This window comes from Myxocyprinus asiaticus, chromosome 2 (genome assembly GCF_019703515.2).
Source record: "Myxocyprinus asiaticus isolate MX2 ecotype Aquarium Trade chromosome 2, UBuf_Myxa_2, whole genome shotgun sequence".
NCBI classification, from domain to species: domain Eukaryota; kingdom Metazoa; phylum Chordata; class Actinopteri; order Cypriniformes; family Catostomidae; genus Myxocyprinus; species Myxocyprinus asiaticus.
Window position 1 is genome coordinate 46260954 of NC_059345.1, and position 20990 is coordinate 46281943.

The window sequence follows — 20990 nt, forward strand, 5'->3', positions numbered from 1 at the left end:
TCGCTACCCCCAACACTTCAGCAGGTGACTCATTCACTGCTAGTTACAATGTGTGCGATTTCTCTCACTGCATGTGGATGTGGCCAAGAATTTTCAATGAGGTTTTATACTGAATAGAGCTTGTGACAGCATTTTGAAATGTCAAGTGTCTTGGTAGCACTGATGATTTGAAAAAAAAAAAAAAAGAGGACAATTTTCCCAGATGTCTCACATTGATAGCCTCAACCTCTATGTAATTTTGTTTTTCTTGTATTGCTCTGCATTATAACGTCAGTTTGATGGGCATGTTTATTCAAACAACATGTATTGACAGCCCTACACATTGAATGCACTGTATAAGGAGGGGGTAAAACATCTCTTACGCCCATCTTCAGCCACCACCTCCATGGTGTAGGTGCTGTTTTCCTCTCTGTCCAAAGCTTGTACTGTCTTTAGCTCTCCAGAATACTTCCCAATTGAGAAATATTTCTTAGTGTCTCCTCTCAGTGAATACCTGATGAAAATAAAAGCGAGAGTTCAGTGTAAATCAGGTGCCTTGATACTGGTCCAAGTCAAAAGAGCTCAAAGTCTCTATGATATTCTCTAGATATCAGGGATTTTTTTTTATTATTATTATTTTATTTTTTTTACCCATTTTATCATCCACCTGCTGAAAAGGGTAAGTCTGATTGCTTACAATCATACCTCTTCTCAACAAGCCACACAATTTGAAGTATCGTCCATGTCAGTGGTGGCTGGTGATTTTCAAAAGTGGGGAAGCACAGATACAATAGTGTCTGCAATGTTACACCCAAAAGTTGCTCAAACTACTACTCAAACGGTGAAATTTCTTTAATAAAATATTTAACTTAGCTCAAAACAAAATAGACAACATTTCTAATAAATGTTTTATGTCAGATTGCAAATAACTGTGTGTGTATCTCCGTGTCGCCAAACACTCGTGTAACAGGTGTAAATATGTACTGTGTTTTATATATGCTTCATGCATAGAATTACACAAAATGTTCAGCTGTATGCCTGATGTGTCTGGTTGTATATGTGTGCGTCTTCCCCTTTAATTTTCTGACTGCAATGTACCAGTCATTTTAATTTCCTGTTTTTGGCTCCTCCTCTTCCCTTATGGCATGTGCCTGCATGGGAGAGGTAGGTGTATTTTGAGCTCCTCTAAATCTAATTTCATCATGGTTTTAAAAATCATTTTCATACATATGTTTTTCTTTTCTTTTATGTGTATAATGTTATTCTACTGATGTGGTTGATTATTTTTATGTTTTTACTTGTATTGGGGGTTATTTTGGGTTTTTCTGTTTGTCATTTGGACTGAGCACATGATGACTGCATTGCACATATTTATTTTACAGATTGTAGAAGGTGAGCACACAGTTACAGACTGTTTTGTATTTCTTTCTTTCATCAGGTATGTTGTTTGTTTGTTTGTTTGTTTGTTTTATTATTGTTATTACTGTGTCTTGTACTTTCTTTTCTCTGCCCTTTTGGCATGTGCCTGCATGGGAGAGATTGTAGAGGGCAAGCACACAGTTACAGACTGTTTTGTATTTCTTTCATCAGAAAGTAAATGCTGATTCTCCCATCGCTGCCTGGTGTCTGATTGTTTTTTTTTTTTTTGTTGTTGTTTTTTTTATAGAAACAATGCAGACTACACCGGTCACACTCGACAGTGGTGATTTTACATTTCATATGCTGTCAGTTATGTAAATGACCATTCCAATGTCTGTATCACAGAGCAGGATGAATTACATGCTTAATTTATTACTTAGGGATAGGGGTTTGCTCAAATCCCTGTACCAAAGTATGAGCACTACTAATACGTGTAAAACAGACACTGTGAAATAGTGAAGTTACTGATCCTTCTCTTTTTACTAAATAACTCTCATAAGAATTTCACGTTTCTATTGAATATGTTTACTACTTATTTATATAAGTGAAACATCAGCTTGCCTGATTGGATGAGAGTCAGGGTCATAACCCCTGATTGTGGCAATAACACGTCCTGGCTCCTCCCCTTCTCTGACTGTCACTTCATAGTGGCTTTGAGACAAAACGGGACCTTCGTTGATGTCATCAATGAATATGGTGACAGTCGCTGTGGATGCTGGTCCATACCTGCCTCGCACCAGAGCAACTGGGTTCTGAGCACTAAGTACCAGGATGTACTCATTCTCCCGCTCAAAGTCCAGCACCTACACACAAGTTACCGGAGAACATGCTGTTAGTACATTATTTATACCATTCAAGTGAGGCCTTTGAAAAGCATATGCTTTTTTTGCATGCATGGCAGGTGATTTCAAGAGAAGATAATGTCATGCAGTAATTAACAATATAAAACAATAAAAAATCTAATATTTTTCGCAGAGTATTCTCTTAAGTGATATGTACCAGTACAACACAGTCCTGGACAAAATCACACAATCTGTGAGTGTCTCACTAGTCATAATGCATCAGACTGAATTTCTGAAGGTAATATGTGTTTAAATATGAATTACTGAGGTTCTCAGTGACTCGTATGCTCTGATGACATTAATCAGACTGAAGGTCAGATATTGCTCTGGATGAACACAACATACTGTAGACACTCTGTATGCAGGGTTGGGAGGGTTACTTTTGAAATGTATTCCACTACAGATTACAGAATACATGCTGTAAAATGTAATTTGTAACGTGTTCTATTAGATTACTCAAGGTCAGTAACGTATTCTAAATACTTTGAATTACTACTTCAGCACTGGTAGATTTTTTTCACTTGTTTTGACTATAAAACCTCTGCCAGTACAGTAAGACAAAATACACATGTTAAAAATACATTCTCTGAAAAACCTAAATGTCTTATGCAGTGTTGTTTCTAAAACAAGATCAATCAAATTGTTCTTGTTTTAAGGATTTTTAGATATTTTTACAGGAAAACAATAAAAAAAATTATTATCAAGAATATGATTTTGGCCCTAATATCAAAGGTCTTACTAGGAAAAAAAAAATTATGATCTAATGTGAATTTTCTTGATAAAAAAAATATAATCATGCCTGGTAACATGTGCATGTAAAATGGCTAGGAATAGCATTTTAGCTTAGTGTAAAGCTGACAATTTACACAAGGTTTATTTCTATTTCTTCTGCTCCAAATTTATGTGTAACAGTATAACACATCATAAGAAAGTGTTTCACCGCTGTTCAAATGCACTTAATTTCGCATAATTTGTATGTATAAATGTTTTCCATCTGAAAGAACTAAATATAAAATGAAAGAAATGACAATAAAATGCAAAGTAATCTCTTCAGTAATCAAAATCCGATGATCATCATGATGGCGCAATGGATGGCTGCCTCGGTATGGAGCTCCTCAGTTCTTTTGTAGTTTTTGTTTGTTTGTCCTGTGTTTAGTAATCTTTTTCCAGTCAGTTTTAACAGAGATGTACTGCTGAACATTTGACAGCATAAACCAGACAATCTTTTCCTGGTTTTCGAATATTCAGAAGTTTTGCTAGACATTTTAGTTGGAGGCGCAGCTCTGCTGTTCAAGAGACGCAGGCGAGGGAGACGAGCCGGTGCGCTGGTCATACTCTGTCGGCACGGATTTCGAACAGTGCTGCCGAGTATACACTTGGCGAATCTCCACTCTCTTCCTAACAAAATGGACAAACTACATCTCACTCGCACAAACAAGGACTTTTCAACCTCTGCTGCCTTGTGCTTCACAGAAACCTGGCTGAGTGAAGCCATTCCGGACAGCACGTGACATCTGCTGGGCTTCCAGCTGTTCAGAGCGGGAGTTAACGGGGAAAACGAGAGGTGGTGGAACATGCTTTTATATCAATGAAAGTTGGTGTACAGATGTAACAACGTTAAAGAGGATGTGCTGTCCTAATTTGGAAGTGCTCTTTATTAACTGTAAGCCTTTCTACTCACCGCGGGAGTTTTCCTCGTTTATTCTGGTGAGTGTGTATATCGCATCAAACGCGTGTTTGAACACAGCGCTGCAACAGCTGGCTGATCAAATCACAGACACAGAACAACAATACCCGGACTCAGTTATTATTATTATTCTTGGGGATTTTAACAAAGCAAATCTCACACGTGAACTGCCCAAATACAAACAGCACATCACATGCCCCACCAGAGACAGGAACATACTGGATCATTGTTACACAAAAATAAAGGATGCATATCGCTCTGTCCCTAGAGCAGCTTTGGGACTCTCTGATCACTGTCTGGTTCATCTTCTTCCAACCTACAGGCAGAAATTAAAATCAACAAAGCCAGTAGTAAGGACTATAAAGAGATGGACCAATGAAGCAGAGCAGGAACTACAAGCCTGCTTTGATTGCATGGATTGGAGTGTTTTTGAGGCTGCAGCCACAGACCTGGATGAGCTCACAGATAATGTGACATCATATATCAGTTTCTGTGAGGATATGTGCATTCCTACTAGGACTTATTTAAAGTTCAACAATGACAAACCATTGTTTACAGCAGAGCTCAGGCAGCTTTGTCAGGCCAAAGAGGATGCTTACAGGAGTGGGGATTAAGTCTTGTACAATCAGGCCAGGAACACACTGAACAAGGAAATCAGAGTGGCTAAAAGAAGACTTTAGGAGGAACCCCCCAACACTGACCCCCCTCACCATTCTAAATAGCACTGTGGCAGCAGTAGAGTCATTCAGGTTCCTGGGCACTACCATCTCACAGGACCTGAAGTGGGACACCCACATTGACTCCAGTGTGAAAAAGGCCCAGCAGAGGTTGTACTTCCTTCGCCAGCTGAGGAAATTCAACCTGCCACAGGCGCTGCTGATACAGTTTTACTCAGCAGTCATTGAGTCTGTCCTCTGCACTTCAATAACTGTCTGGTTTGGTTCAGCTACGAAATCAGACATCAGAAGACTACAAAGGACAGTTCGGACTGCTGAGAGGATTATTGGTTGCCCCCTGCCCCCCCTTCAAGAACTATACACTTCCAGAGTGAGGAAAAAGGCTGGAAAAATCACTCTGGACCCCACTCACCCTGCCCACTACCTTTTTGAACTGTTGCCTTCTGGCCGACGCTTCAGAGCCCTGAGCACCAGAGCCGTCAGGCACAGGAACGGTTTTTTCCCTCAGGTTATCCAACTCATGAACAGTTAAACTGCCCCATTGAGCAATAACTATGTGCAATACACAGTTTAGTCTTTCTTATATTTATCCAACACATCCAACCTCTTCTGCCATTTCATTCCTCTGGAAAAAAAAAAATACAAAATTTGCACTGTACATAACAGATTGTATTAGATCTGCACTGCCCATGTGTATGTGTGTATGTATATATGTGTGTGTCTGTACATACACTATATTGCCAGAAGTATTCGCTCACCCATCCAAATAATTGAATTCAGGTGTTCCAATCACTTCCATGGCCACTGGTGTATAAAATGAAGCACCTAGGCATGCAGACTGCTTCTACAAACATTTGTGAAAGAATGGGCCACTCTCAGGAGCTCAGTGAATTCCAGCATGGTACTGTGATAGGATGCCACCTGTGCAACAAGTCCAGTCGTGAAATTTCCTCGCTACTAAATATTCCACAGTCAACTGTCAGTGGTATTATAACAAAGTGGAAGCGATTGGGAATGACAGCAACTCAGCCACGAAGTGGTAGGCCACGTAAAATGACAGAGCGGGGTCAGCGGATGCTGAGGCGCATAGTGCACAGAGGTCACCAACTTTCTGCAGAGTCAATCGCTACAGACCTCCAAAGTTCATGTGGCCTTCAGATTAGCTCAAGAACAGTGCGTAGAGAGCTTCATGGAATGGGTTTCCATGGCCGAGCAGCTGCATCCAAGCCATACATCACCAAGTGCAATGCAAAGCGTCAGATGCAGTGGTGTAAAGCACGCCGCCACTGGACTCTAGAGCAGTGGAGACGCGTTCTCTGGAGTGACGAATCACGCTTCTCCATCTGGCAATCTGATGGACGAGTCTGGGTTTGGTGGTTGCCAGGAGAACGGTACTTGTCTGACTGCATTGTGCCAACTGTGAAGTTTGGTGGAGGGGGATTATGGTGTGGGGTTGTTTTTCAGGAGCTGGGCTTGGCCCCTTAGTTCCAGTGAAAGGAACTCTGAATGCTTCAGCATACCAAGAGATTTTGGACAATTCCATGCTCCCAACTTTGTGGGAACAGTTTGGGGATGGCCCTTCCTGTTCCAACATGACTGTGCACCAGTGCACAAAGCAAGGTCCATAAAGACATGGATGAGCGAGTTTGGTGTGGAAGAACTTGACTGGCCTGCACAGAGTCCTGACCTCAACCCGATAGAGCACCTTTGGGATGAATTAGAGCGAAGACTGCGAGCCAGGCCTTCTCGTCCAACACCAGTCTGACCTCACAAATGCGCTTCTGGAAGAATGGTCAAAAATTCCCATAAACACACTCCTAAACCTTGTGGAAAGCCTTCCCAGAAGAGTTGAAGCTGTTATAGCTGCAAAGGGTGGTCCGACATCATATTAAACCTTATGGATTAAGAATGGGATGTCACTTAAGTTCATATGCATCTAAAGGCAGATGAGCGAATACTTTTGGCAATATAGTGTATGTGTATAATTATTTTTTTATTATTATCTATGTCTTGCTGCTGTTTTTGTATTGTTTTTTTTTTGTTGTACACTGGAAGCTCCTGTCACCAAGACAAATTCCTTGTATGTGTAAGCATACTTGGCAATAAATCTGATTCTGATTCTGAAAATACTTTTTGAATGTAACTGTATTCTAATTACCAATGATTTAAATTGTAACTGTCATGGAATGCTGTTACTTATATTTTGTATTTTAAATATGTAATCCCGTTACATGTATTACGTTACTCCCCAATCCTGCCTGTATGTAACACACTTGGACACTGGGAAAACAAGGCTGTTAATTCAGAAGGTACGGTAACAGAATGCATATAGGTGTCGATTTGGGAATGGAAGATGAGGACATGTCCTTACCAATGTCAAAATGCTTTGTCACCAATAACTGTAACTTAGTTAACTTATTTTTGTATTACCTGTGATTTCATTTAATGCTAAAGTTTCTCATTTAAGTAAATTTTCTAAACTTCATACGTCAGTGAATGAGACAAACCATTGATGCTGGGAAGCTGTTGCTCCATTTCACTGGTATGGATTAAGATAACAAAATACTGCCAGGAACACATAGTGATAACCATTTTTACCATGTGGCTGTTTAATGGTTTATTCTGACTGGCTGATGGGTGGATTATTTTTCAGTAAACACATGGCTATGAAGTAGTTCCAGGTCTTGACTGCATTTACCGTAACACTTCGCTATTCCAAAACAGCCATACAGGCTACCACAGCGAAATAATAAAGTAAAATAAAGACATTGGCTAAGTAAACCAGATAAGAATTTCTATAATATCTGAAATGTATTTTAATATCTGTGGAAAGCACTCTCGCAATCCCTCTCTTTCGCTCTCACCCACACACACATTCATACACACACACATAGACGCTAGTGAGCAACACAGAGCCTCGATGTCAACGCAATCCCCAACCCTGTGATTTAATTAAAAAAAAAATTCTACTAAAAGATACAACAATGGCAACACTACCACATTGCTACTGAGAAGTGTTGTTAAACTAACAGCTTGCTGATTTGAAGCAATGTTACTGACGAACACAGCTGTAGAGAGCTGCAGAAGACGCAGGTAGTCTCACACATGCCTGAGCGCGCTCTCTCTCTTTCTCCCTCTCTCTCTCTCTCTCTCATTCTTCCTCTCTCTCTCTCTTACATACACACACACATCTTGTTACTCCAATAAGTGCTTAAAAGCAACCCAAGCCTTTTGAACTAGCAATGAAGGCTTGGACTATGTCAAAGCAAGATGCTGAATCTGTGGCAAGGCTTGACATTAACACCTGTTCACCCTCAAAATGAGGGTAGGAATTGGCAGTGGAGGGTAACTTGATATTACTAGCCATTTTGGGTGACTTTTTCAGGGTTCCCTTTCGTAGGAACTCGAGCTGCGTAATCGCTATGGGACACAGTCTGAGGGTCACATGGTCTGAAGCCCTTATACAATCACGGCAATTTATTGGCTGATGGCGCTTAAGCAATGCCCCTAGGGAGTTACGTCACAGGCTCAATAAAGGTGCTCGCTTTTGCACCATCGAGTCGGATTTTCTGTTCCTCAGTGCACAATCTCGCCTGGCCCGTGTTGTACTAGCGACTCACGTCGAAGCAAGGATCATTATTATTCTCCCTTTTGAGTGGCAACACAGAATGGAATTTAAGAAGTGCTTACCTCCATGCACGCGGTTTATCGTTGGTGAAGATTCCCACGACATGTGCGTTGCCTGTCTGGGGTTTTGCCATGCGGAGGCTGCGTTAGAGGGTTCGGATTGCCCGCAATGTGATTTAATGAATGTCAGGATGCTCCGCGAAAGGCTTGCCTCCTTTGGAAATTCGGTCAAGCTGCGTGCTGGTGCTGGCCGCGTGTCTGCCACTTCATCCATGGCAGGCTGACATGGACAGCAAGGAGATGGGAGCTGAGCAGCAGGCCGGCCTACGGTTCCCTCTGTCACTCTCCCCGGATTCGGCCAGACGTTTTCCCGTGGAATTTACATGCGGGCCCTTGCGTCCTAGCCCGTAGGCCCGTAGTGTGTGTCGAGCTTCTGACCACAGATATACATCATCCCCGGTGATGGAAGAGACACTGGCTGCCCATCTCTCTCTTTCTTCAGTGACCACATGGAAATCGAGGCCTACTCTTCCCTCAAAGCCGTGCAGGGTGATGTCATCCTTGTTGAGCAAGGCCTACCAGGCTTCGGGTCAGGTGGTTTTGGCTTTGCACACGCTGGCGGTTTTGCAAGCCTACCAGGCATATTTTATGAGGGATTTAGATGAGGGAGATGGGCTGGATGCTGAGGCCGTCATGGAACTACGCCAAGCTTCTGATTTGGCGCTAAGAGCTACCAAACACATTGCTCATGCTGTTGATCGGAATATTGCAGGCCTCGTGGCAGCAGAATACCATCTGTGGCTTATGCTCATGGATATTCGTGACAAGGACAAGGCCTTTCTAATGAACGCCCCTGTGTCACAATCCGGACTATTCGGTGATGCAGTCCAGTCGGTGGTGGAAAAATTCCACGGTGTTAAACAGCAGACTGTTGCGTTCCAGCAGATGCTTTCTCGCAGAGAGAGAAAAGCCCACTGCAGCTCTGGTGCATTCACGTTCGGTATTCTTGCAACATCCCACCAGAGAGCCGCATAAGACACCAGACCAGACCAGAGTTTTGCACCCTTTCAGAAGGATTGGGGTCCTTGTTCATTCGGGTGTGTCCGCATAGGTGTTTGGATGTTGGCCCGGCCCCTTTGAAATGGCCGGCAGGACACCAGAAGCGAGCCTGAAGGACTTGCAGTGAAACGATGGGAGAGCCCCCATTTAGAGAATGAAACAGGACCGTACAAGCGTATCCGTGTCGTTCCTGTTTGCCCTTCAACAGTATCGGGTTGACTTTGCCGTTGTACATGCCTCGAACACCCGAAAGCCAGAATATGGTTCAGTTTCAACTGACAGTTTGTGCAGGGGAGCGAACATTAAAAAATCTCCATGACCAAAGGTCTCGAGACATGCATAACAGAATTCGATCTTCATCAAGCACAAGTGTACACAAGACACACAGTGAACATAAGCAACACACGCTGTCCCCCATAAAGAATGCTGGGGCCAATTTGGCGAACCAGTTTTCTCAATTAAACATTCCCCCAAATGTCCATATGCTTTTCCCTGTTCAAAATACCAGAGAAAAGGTTTATTCTGTCAGTTTCCCTGCTGTAGATACATTTCAGGGTGCTCATCATTTATGCCTAAATACAATAAAGGCAAAAACATTATAAAATTCCCTTCAACCAGCCACAGTATTGGAGCAGCGAAGGCTTCCCTCCACTGTGCCGCTGGTTCTGGGGCAGTCGCCAAAAGTAATCCAAGCACGGCATCTAGTGGTTACAGGTCACGCTGTCGGCTTGGCTGCAGCTGAAGGGAATTTCAAACTGGGTACTTCGAACAAAATATAGTTATGTAATTCAATTCAAGCAGGCTCTGCCGGTAATCAATGGGGTTGTTCTGACAGAAGTTTCTGTTCGGAAAGCCCCGTTTTTGGTTCAGGATATTCACGCTCTCTTAGAAAAGGGGGCAATAAAGAAGATTCCCTCTTCTCAAAGAGAATGCAGATTTTACAGACATTATTTTCTGGTCCCGAAAAAAGACAGCGGCTTGCGTCCAATTCTGGATTTGAAACGTTTGAATTTCACTCTAATGAAATGTCAAATAGAATGCTGATATAGAAACAAATAATGTCACAAGTACAGCCAGGGGACCGGTTTGTGACAGTAGATTTGAAGGACACTTATTTCCATATTCAGATTGTGCCGAAGCACAGGCGTTTTCTCAGATTTGCTTTCGGGGGCAAAGCGTATAAATTTTGTGTTCTTCCGTTCGGACTTGCTCTGGCACCACGCCCTTGAGGCTTCAAGGCATCCACACTTTGAATTATCTTGATGATTGGTTGGTGTTAGCCCGGTCAGAGACTTTGGCTGCCCAACATCGAGATGACGTTCTCAGCTCTTTGAGCAATCTAGGGCTGCGTGTAAACCTAGTCAAGTGTGTTCTGTTGCCAGGGCAACAGACTCTGTTTCTAGGAATGGAGCTGGATTCGTGGGCGATGCAGGCATGTATGTCTCCAGTTCGCGTTCTGTCTTTTCACCAGTGTCTAGCGACGTTTAGAGTGTGACATGTTCTCTTTGGGAGAACATTTCAAAGGCTTTTAGGGCTCATGATCGTGGCTTCTGCTGTCATTCCCCTGGGCATGTTGCATGCAAGACCTTTTCAGTGCTGGATGAACTCCTCAAAGTGAGTTACTACTCTGTTACTATGGAAACGGACCTGCCTTCTGATGTCAGGTGTTCTGTTGGGACAGGTGTGTCACCGCAAGGTTCTAATGACAGACACCTTCTCCACAGGTTGGGGCGCTGTATACGAGGGTCTTCCAGCCTATGGGGTTTGGATGAGCCAGTGGCAATATTGACACTTAAATTATTTGGAGATGTTCACGGTGCTGCTGGCATTAAAGTTTTCCCTCCCGGAGATTCAGGACAGCCATGTCCTCGTTCGGTCGGACAACAGAACAGTGGTGTCCTACATCAATTGCTAGGGGGGAGTGCACTCTCATGCCATGCTGAGGCCGGCATGTCGCATTCTTCTGTGGGCACGGGACAATGTGCTGTCTCTAAAAGCCAAACATGTTCCGGGCCAGTTGCATTTGGGGGCGGATCTCCTGTCCAGACAGGGCTTGATGCCCGGAGAGTGGACATTACATCCTCAGATTATGGAAAAAATCTGGAGAAGTTCGGCAGAGCAGAAGCGGACCTGTTCGCTTTGAGCGAGATGTCGTACTCTCCCCTTTGGTTTTCCCTCTCGCCCCCGGCACCGCTGGGCATCAATGCATTGGTGCATCAGTGGCCGACAGTGCATCTTTACGAGTTTCAACCGATCCGTCTGCTGCATGCAGTTTTGCAGAGAGTTCGGGAGGATCGGGTTCGGCTTCTTTTAGTGGCACCGTTTTGGCCATCTCAAGTTTGGTTTTCGACTCTGGTCTCTCTCCTGGAGAAAGTGCCTTTGAAGATTTCAGTCAGAACAGACATGTTGTCTAAGGCTCGGGGCAGCATTTGGCATCCCCGGCCAGACTTGTGGAAGTTACAGGTATAGCCCCTCAACAGGGCGCACTTTTGAATGATGGGTTATCCCGCAATGTGGTTGATACCATTCTAAATGCTAGAGCTCCATCAACTAGGAGGCTTTATACGTTCAAGTGGCATATTTTTGCTTCTTGGTGTACAGCGCAAGGTTAAAATCCAGTTCACTGCCCTGTCAGTACAATGCTGGAATTTTTGCAGGAGCGTTTCGGGGCTTGGGTTGCTCCGGCAAGGCTTAAAGTCTATGTTGCTGCTATAGCGGCTGAGCACACACTTATCAATGGAGTCTCTGTCGGTAGACATTCTTTTGTCTCTTGTTTTATGCGTGGGGTACACAGGCTTAGACCTTTTCGTCCCGTCCACGTTCTTTTTATGGGATTTATCTGTTGTTTTAGAGGTGCTCTCGGGTGCTCCATTTGAGCCCCTTGCAACAGTCACTGATAAGCTTTTGACTCTTAAAACAACCCTGCTAATGGCATTTAAGAGAGTCTGTGATTTGCATGCCCTGTCGATCAATCCCTTATGTATGGATTTTGCACCAGGGTGTTCAAGGGTCATGTTAAGACCTCATATGGGCTACTTGCCCAAGGTTATTTCGACATAATTTCACTCGCAGGCCATTCATTTTCAGGCTTTCTGTCCTCCCCCATTTGAGTCGGAGGAGCATGAAAGGTTACATATGCTTTGCCAGTTCGGGCGCTGCGAGTTTATGTTGACCGTACTAGCCAGTGGCGTAAGTCAGAGCAGTTGTTTGTGTGCTTTGGTTGCCGCAACAGGGGTGTTTCGGTGTCCAAGCAAAGACTGTCTCATTGGCTTGTTGCTGCAGTTTCAAATGCCTACGAAGCATGCGGTTTACTTTCACCTTTGGGTATTCAAGCCCATTCTATGAGGAGCATAGCATACTCATGGGCTTTGGCTAGAGGTGCGTCCTTGGAGGACATTTGAATGGCAGAAGGGTGGTCCTCTCCTCATACATTTGTTAGATTTTATAATCTGGATGAGGGTTTGACTCCTGCTTCTGTTGGAACAGAAGTAAACTCATAATTCCTTCTTTTTGTTCAGACGCTTTAGCTTGCTGGTGCGCCGCAATATGCTTGCCACACGGGCTTAGACAGTTTCCAGCTACTGTTCGCATGACGTGAATGTACATCTTTCCCATAGCGATTATGCAGCTCGAGTTCCTACGAAAGGGATTCTCCATTATATGGAATGTAACCCTGGTTCCCTGAGTGGGAACGAGACGCTGCGTAGCTGCCATAGTCTCTAGCAGCTTCATAGGCTAGTGAACTGCTCTGCGCCATCCTATCTCCAAAGCGTGCACTAACTAGGCTTCCCTCATTATCCATGCTTTATCATTATGCGCATTCCAGAGATAGGATAGCACAGAGCTGATCACATGCTGGATTCAACAAGGCTTCCCTCGATATTGCGGTGCAGATCACAAAACTTATGCAACCCGTTAGAAATTTTACACAGTTCTACCTTACATCGCTTTGAAGGAAGTCAGACATAACAAATGGCTAGACAGCCTCGACTTTATAAACAGCACTGATGAGGAAAAGGAAAACAACACTGTGGCATGTACCAACATAAATTACAAGACTTTTTAATCTACACATCATAACCCTAACAAAAGTCTAGCATGTTTTTTTACTGTGGTATTATGACTTGATTAAATCAATTAGGGCTAATCATTTATACTTAATTTTTATTACAACTGTGAAAGTTGTAGTTAAAGTTTCTAAATGTGTTTAGGCAATTAGTTTCTTTATAACAAATACTATAGTTTATTTTTTAGAAAGACTATCAACATTGACCCAAAAACAGTAATGAGGAGCTATCAATAGTCTTATTGTGGTTATGGCCTTATTATTACAAATGCCACTGTTAAACAATTGGGAAAAAATGGGAAACCTTTATAAGCACTGTACAGTTGTAAGTCCTGTACAGTTTTGAATGAAGGCTTATAAAGTCTGGACTACCATGAATTAACATTTAACAATTAACATTAATGACAAATTATTGACAAAGTTTTCCTCCTATTGTACAGTATCCTACTCCTGTTCCGACTGCTCATGTTTGCTTTTTGGTTTTCCAGAGATTACTTAAATCATTAGGCCTGTGTCCTGTTAAACTCATATCATTCTTGTTCAAATAAAATGTCCAGACAAATGCATGCAGTTAAAGTCTCCAGTCACCATTATCCTGTTTGTTGAGTGGGGTATTTTGGCTAGTGAAAATGATAAGTGGCTAGCAGAGTGAAAAGTTAATATCAAGCCTTGCTCACAAGAGATTTTTAGGGATGTAAGCCTGAAAAAGTTTTGAAATAAAAACCTGTGAAATGACTTGAGGTGTGGAAACCATGGTATAAGCGGAATAACTGACTCCATCCTGTTGAATCATTGCGTCATGGCCAGGGGCGGACTTGGGAGGGGGTTTGATCACCCCCTCCCCAGCGGCATCTTGCCGGAGGCGGAACAAGTTTATATCGTAGTTGGGTCTGTTTTGAGTATGTGGGTCAAATGACTTGGTTCAAATTTTCTTTGATCGTTAAATCAGCCTGACCTAAAACCAACATAGTGCAGGACATGCTGACTTTGTGATAATTAATTATATATTAATCTTATTTCAGTAAAAATAAATAAATAAATAAAATATAACTGCTAATATTAATTGAGAACATTGTCTTAAGATGCAGAAGAAGAAATTTAAGTCATATGTTGTTCATGCTTTAATTTAGCACATTTTGAAGTGTGTGTATCCCCTGAGATCTGTTGCCAGATTAAGGGATGAGAAAGGGTTAATCCACATTATTACACATACACATTTATTACACTTACACATGTCATACATGCAACCTTAAAGCTACATTTTCTCAGTCTTGTTACACACAGTGCTGGGAAGTAACAGATTACATGTAATTTGGATTATGTAATCAGATTACAAAAAATGAAGTACTTGTAATTGGATTAAATTACATTTTAAAATATATGTAATCAGACTACAGTTACTTTTTATGGATTACATGATTACATATTAAGAAGGAAACGGCAGTAAATTGTTAATAATTTATTGATCACCCTAATCATTCTCTTTTTTTTTCAATCTTTTGCATTTTTCATTCTAAATCAGCACACCCCTGATATACCTAGCAAATCATTGCTGTTGATTTTATGGTTTTATGAACAATTAATGTTCATAATGTTTCTATTGTTTTATGCACTTAAAATGAACTTGATAACTTGATATAGTGTTTTGAATTATAAACTATGACCATGCACTGCCGTTGCTATTAGACTAAAAGTTTATTGTATGTTCATTCATGTAATGTTTAATGCTCTTTTTGTTTGTAATAAATGGAATGCATTTTTTGTCTTATTGTACTTTTATGTTAAAATGATACAAGGTTGTCCTACTCGAATACATGTGACATCAAATAAAATAGAATTAGGTTGGAAGTAATCCAAAAGTAATCAGATTAGATTACTCAACAATGTAATATATAAGATTACGTTACTGATTGCATTTTTTGTCATGGAATTTGTAATCAGTGTCTTATTACAAATCACAAGTAATCTGCCCAGCACTGGTTACACACACACACGATGTATGATATGTTATAAAATAGAGGGGAAGTCAGAAACTCATAATTTTTGCATCAAATAAAACACAGAAATATTGACGACTTTGACTTTTTTGTACCTTAAACGTACCCTGGGAGATCCAACTCATAAAGTCCAAAATTTATCAAATACATCAAAAATTCCTTTGGATATGTTTTACTTACAGTTTCCCACAATTGTTAAGACACATTTCTTGAAACCTTCACCCATTTTCTCACAACTTTAAACACAAATCCAAATCTTCAAACTACATTCACAAAACCCCTGACTCTTCTGGCAAAATCAAAAAATAGCCTCAAAACCATTTGATCTGTGCTCAAAATCAAACAATGCTTTCAGATCATTCACACAGCCCGTCAATATATAAACACTACAGAGCATTCATTAGACACTACATCAGAAAATGGAGAACACAGTGTCCAGGGAATGTAGTTACAGATTTTTTTTAATTGTAAATAGTAAATGCATTTTAGTAATCATAAGTACAGTGAATATTTTATATAATGTAAGTACTGCAAGTAATACAGTGTTGAATGTCTGTATATTCAGCACTTGCATATTGTAAAAATGCAGTAGTCCAACTGCAAAAGCCCAAAGAACAAAGAAAACTAAATGAAAAGTACATTACATTACACTCAGAAATGTTGTGCAACTGCAAAGTCAAAGTCAATGAGAGATTCATTGTCAGCATCATGTCTTCATGTATTTTGTACAATTGGTTTGATCACATCATTAGAAACAAGTGTGAACAATTTTGAGTCATTGTGTGTAAACGATGACAACTGTGTTGTAGTTGTGTTTAACTTTTGCCACCCGTGTTTACCGTTTTGCAACACAAGTGCATCACAGTGTGAAATGTGTTTTAGTGAGTGAGAATATGTTTAGAGTTTTGCAAAAAAAGAGTGTAAGAAATTTGCAAATGGTATCTAACTATCTGAATTTGTTAAAGGCTTTGCCTTAAACAAGTGATTGGTTTGACATATGGGTTTAAGCCATTGAACAATTGGTACAGAGAATGTGATTTAGTGTTTTAGCAATTCAGAAAAACTGTAAGTCCAAATGACATAAAAAGTTACATGAAATGATTTTTTGCTAATCATTTTCCACTCTTGCCTGTTTTAGGGATAAGTGTAAAAGGCAAATTAGGCAATGCAGGAGGGAAGAAGACACATATTAAAATCCACAGTCACAAATGCACCTAAACCAAACTGTGGTTTACTATGACAAATAAAAATACACTGGCCTAATTCAGTGATCAAGACTAATGCCAATGACTGGAAGTGAATTGCATTGCTGTTTTTCACTAGCAATATTACAGTACATCCAAATACACTTAATTTAACTCATTAAGTCACTTAATTCACTCTTAAATTAAATCTTAACAAGCAGACGGAATTCTGGTCAGACCCTGACATCCTTTTAAAATAATGTATTTCTGAAAATATTACACAAAGCTTTGTGCCTTTCTCATGCAAAAAAAATAATAAAAAAAATTTAAAAAAAAGAGTGTTCTGATATCTTGTCAGGATGTGTGCTCCACTAAGAATAATTGAGTGTGTTCAGCACACCTGTTGCCCTGCACAAGAAGTGAGCTCTCCTCAAATCCTCAGCCAATCCCTGCATAATATCTCAAACAAAAACATTGTTTATATCTTCTGACATCTGTAACAACATCAGCCCACCATTCTAACATGCTTCAAGGCAACAGAAAATTACATTTGTCATTGTTGTTTACTAAAAACAGTACTTTTATTGGGGAACTAAAATATACAGAATACATGTGTCCTCAAGCCTGGACTGCCCATGGTGTAAGCATGACACACTGTAATTAGCTCCTGTTAATTAAGAATCCAATTACTTAATTTCTAAGCCACAGCGTAACAACAGTTGTGCGGAGGGAATTTACTTTTTGTATGCAAAGAACACAGAAAAACAGAATACCAAACAGGTGGCTCACTTCCTTCAGTAAATATCAGGATTCATAAACCCTCTGTTTAAAAGCTATCAAAAATGAACAAAAACTGCCCAAAGCTGACCAAACTGTTGTCTACAGTAGCACTACTGAATGGTTGTTAATCAAAGATGGGAGGATAGACTCAAAACTAAAGAGAATCTAATCGTGATCTTGTGATGTCCCAGTCGTGGGACATCTGCATCACCTGAAGGGAATGTAGGTCACAGATCAGACCTTGATCCCTGGCTGAGTGGTTTGCTAAAGAATTACTAATCTGTTTGCTTGCATACAATGGTACCCCAAAAGTATTCACACACTTATGCCACATTTAAATATTTATTAAATGTATTGCATTAACAATCATTCAAACAGGGTTTTTATTATTATTATTATTATTATTATTATTATTATTATTATTATTATTAATTTATCTATTTATTTTTCCAATGACTCCCAAATATGATTATATCCTTGGAAGACACCCCCTTCCTAAAATATTATGCTGTAATTAAAATATGTTGTTTCCAAAAACTAAAATATTTGCGTTTATTTAGCATTTAACTAAAAATAATTACAATTACAACAAATTATAACAAATATTATCTGTAAAATATTTACTTTGTATTCAGTCAACAGGGTAAGTAGAAAAAAAAAAACTCCTTAGAAAGATAAGGTAGGACAGATGAAATGAAAAATCTATAAAATATACACAGATAAGTTTTTATTTGTAATTTATTTTTTAATTGCTATATAGATTAAATCATGAACTGAGGGTTCTATGATGGAACAGAATGCTTCTATGATGGAATACAAGGGTTATATGATGGAATAGACAGGTCTATTACAGGAAAAAAAAAAGCTTCTATGATGAAACAAAAGGGTTCTGTGATGGAATAAAATGGATTTTATAATGGAAATGATAGGTTTCCTGCAAAACCAAAAAGTTTTTATGATGAAACTAAGGGTTCGATGATGGAATAAAAGGGGTTCTATGATGGAAATGTTAGGTCTATTATGGAGAAGAGGGGTACTATGATGGAACAGAATGCTTCTATGATGGAATACAATGATTGTGTAATGGAAGAGACAGGTCTATTACAGAACATTAAGTATTCTATGATGAAACAAAAGGGTTCTATTATATAATAAAAGGGTTTTATAATGGAAAAGATAGGTCTGTTACAGAACAGAAAGGTTCTATGATGAAATGGAGTGTTCTATAAAAGGGGTTCTATGATGGAAAAAATTGGTATAATATGAATAAGAGGGGTTCTATGATGGAATATAATTATTTTATGGTGAATACAAGGGTTCTATGATGGAAGAAACATGTCTTTTACAGAACAGAAATATTCTATGATGAAATAGAAGGGTTCCATGATGGAATAAGAGGGTTTTCATAATGCAAAAGTTTCTATAATAAAAATGAAAGGTTCAATGATGAAATCAAAAGTTTCTATGATGAAAGAGCCAGGTCTATTGCAGAACATAAATATTTTATGATGAAACAAAAGGGTTCTATGGTAGAATAAAATACATTTATGATGGAAAAGGTAGGTCTATTGCAGAACAAAAAGGTTTTATGATGGCACAGAGGGTTCTATGATGGAATACAAGGGCTCTACGATGGAAAACACAGGTCTATTACAGAACAGAACGATTCTATAATGAAACAGAAGGGTTCTATGGTGGAATAAAAGGGTTTTATAATGGAAAAGATAGGTATATTGCAGAACAGAGAGATTCTATTAAGAAATGGAGGGTACTATGATGGAGTTAAGGGTGTTATATAATGGAAAATATAGGTCTATTAAGGAAAAGAGGTGTTGTATGATAGAACAGAATTCTTCTATAATAAAATACAATGGTTCTATAATGGAAGAGACAGGTCTATTACAGAACAAAAAGATTATATGATGAAACAGAAAGGTTCCATGAAAGAATAAAAGGGTTTTACTATGGAAGAGATAGGTCTATTGCAGAAAAGAAAGGTTCTATCATGAAATAGAGGGTTCTATGATGAAAAAGCTAGGCCTGTTAAGGAAAATAGGGGTTCTGTGATGGAAAAGAAGGGTTCCACTGTATGATGGGATAGAAATGAAAAGAAACAGAAAAGAAAGGTTCTGTGATATATAGGTCAGAACAGAACAGAGGGGTTCTATGATAGAAGAGATATGACATACAGTACAGTGTAGAGTACAGGTTTTACTTGTAGGTGATAGTTTATATATGTTAAGCTTCGATGATGATTAAATTCCACCATACTAGACTGCAAATAAATTTACTTTGGTTGTACATGATATGGATTTGATTTAATGAAAAATTAAGGTTTTTCTTCATCATGTACTTAATGGGTATTCTGGAGAACTGCTGTGTATGTGTGGTGCTGCAAAGGTTCCAAACGGTCTTCAGAAAGCAGTATGAAATAGTACTGATGTCAAATTAGGTAAACTACTTTGGAAAATAGCAGCATTAAACATAGTAAACTTTGACACCCCAAAAATTGCAATTTGCAAAAATCTATTGGTAACACTTTATTTTGATGGTCCCCCTAAATATATTCAACTGACTATATGTGACTTATCAACTGACTTGCTATAGTTAGTAAACAGTGTTTCAACAAACATTCAGTACACTTTCAGTAGCCTGTATATAGATCTTTATTAATGACCTACTTACATTTCTTTGCTTACCTGCTCATTTTCTTATTTCACCTTTAATTACCCAAAGGTTTTCTAGAAATGCTCTACTGACTGTTTGTTGCATATGAATTTCCTATCAGTACAGAGTCACTTTAAGGTAGTATCAACTGTTCATCTATAGATACCTAGGGACCATCAAAATAAAGTGAACATCTAAGGAATATGGTTATCTGACTGCTACATGTCTCCTTTTTTGAAACAGACTATCAACAGATGGTAAATACCAATACTGATAATAACACACAGGAATAGGGGCACCACATTTCAACCAGCACATAGACTGTAGGTAAAATAAATATACATTTACAAAGGTATTTAGCTATTTCATCATTTGAAACCTAACAAACACATTTTTGTTAAATGTGTTGCTTGAAACCGTAAATGTGCTCCAATTTTAAACTGTAATGTCTATCTTTCTTTCAAATAAATGCCAATTCAGATTGATGTTTTGTTATTTAATAAATTTCATAAATTTGTAAAAGTGACTTAAGTGTCCAAATGCTTTTTGGGGCCAATGTGTATGTGTGTTTCTGTGGAAGATAACTAAATGTACACTACCAGTCAAAAGTGTGGACACACAAATTCATTATTTTTTTTTTAATTTATTTATATTTTCCACATTTTAGAATGATATGTGTCCAAAATTTTGACTGGTAGTGATCTAAAAGCTGGAAGTAGTAGTCAGAAAGGAGACAGAAATAGTACCTTATCCAAAATGAGAGCAGCTTCATTGGTCTGTCTCTCCGTCACTAATGTAAAAACCTCCTCCTCATTCCCAGACTCAATCCTGTAGTCCACCTGCCAGCTGTCTCCACCCCACTCATCTGCATCCCATGCTGACACCACTGTTACTGTGGTGCCCACTGGAGAATCCTCAGTCAGGTGGAAGGGTCCATACTAGAGAATAAAAATTGAGAGTAAAGACATAATTACTGTAAAAGATTTATGATTAGAAAGTTTAGTAT

The 20990-nt window shown here is 39.6% G+C and overlaps 1 protein-coding gene across 1 annotated transcript in view; it reads right to left on the reverse strand.

Annotated features, from left to right (window-relative positions):
• The window catches only part of cdh16 (cadherin 16, KSP-cadherin), a 66651-nt gene that overhangs the window by 12798 nt on the left and 32863 nt on the right, over positions 1-20990 (reverse strand). Inside the window, exons 8-10 of the mRNA XM_051644856.1 lie at positions 20731-20922; positions 1960-2201; positions 363-493 (exon numbers count right to left, since the gene is read on the reverse strand). Coding sequence (XP_051500816.1) covers positions 363-493; positions 1960-2201; positions 20731-20922 — 565 coding nt within the window. The remainder of the gene's footprint in view (positions 1-362; positions 494-1959; positions 2202-20730; positions 20923-20990) is intronic.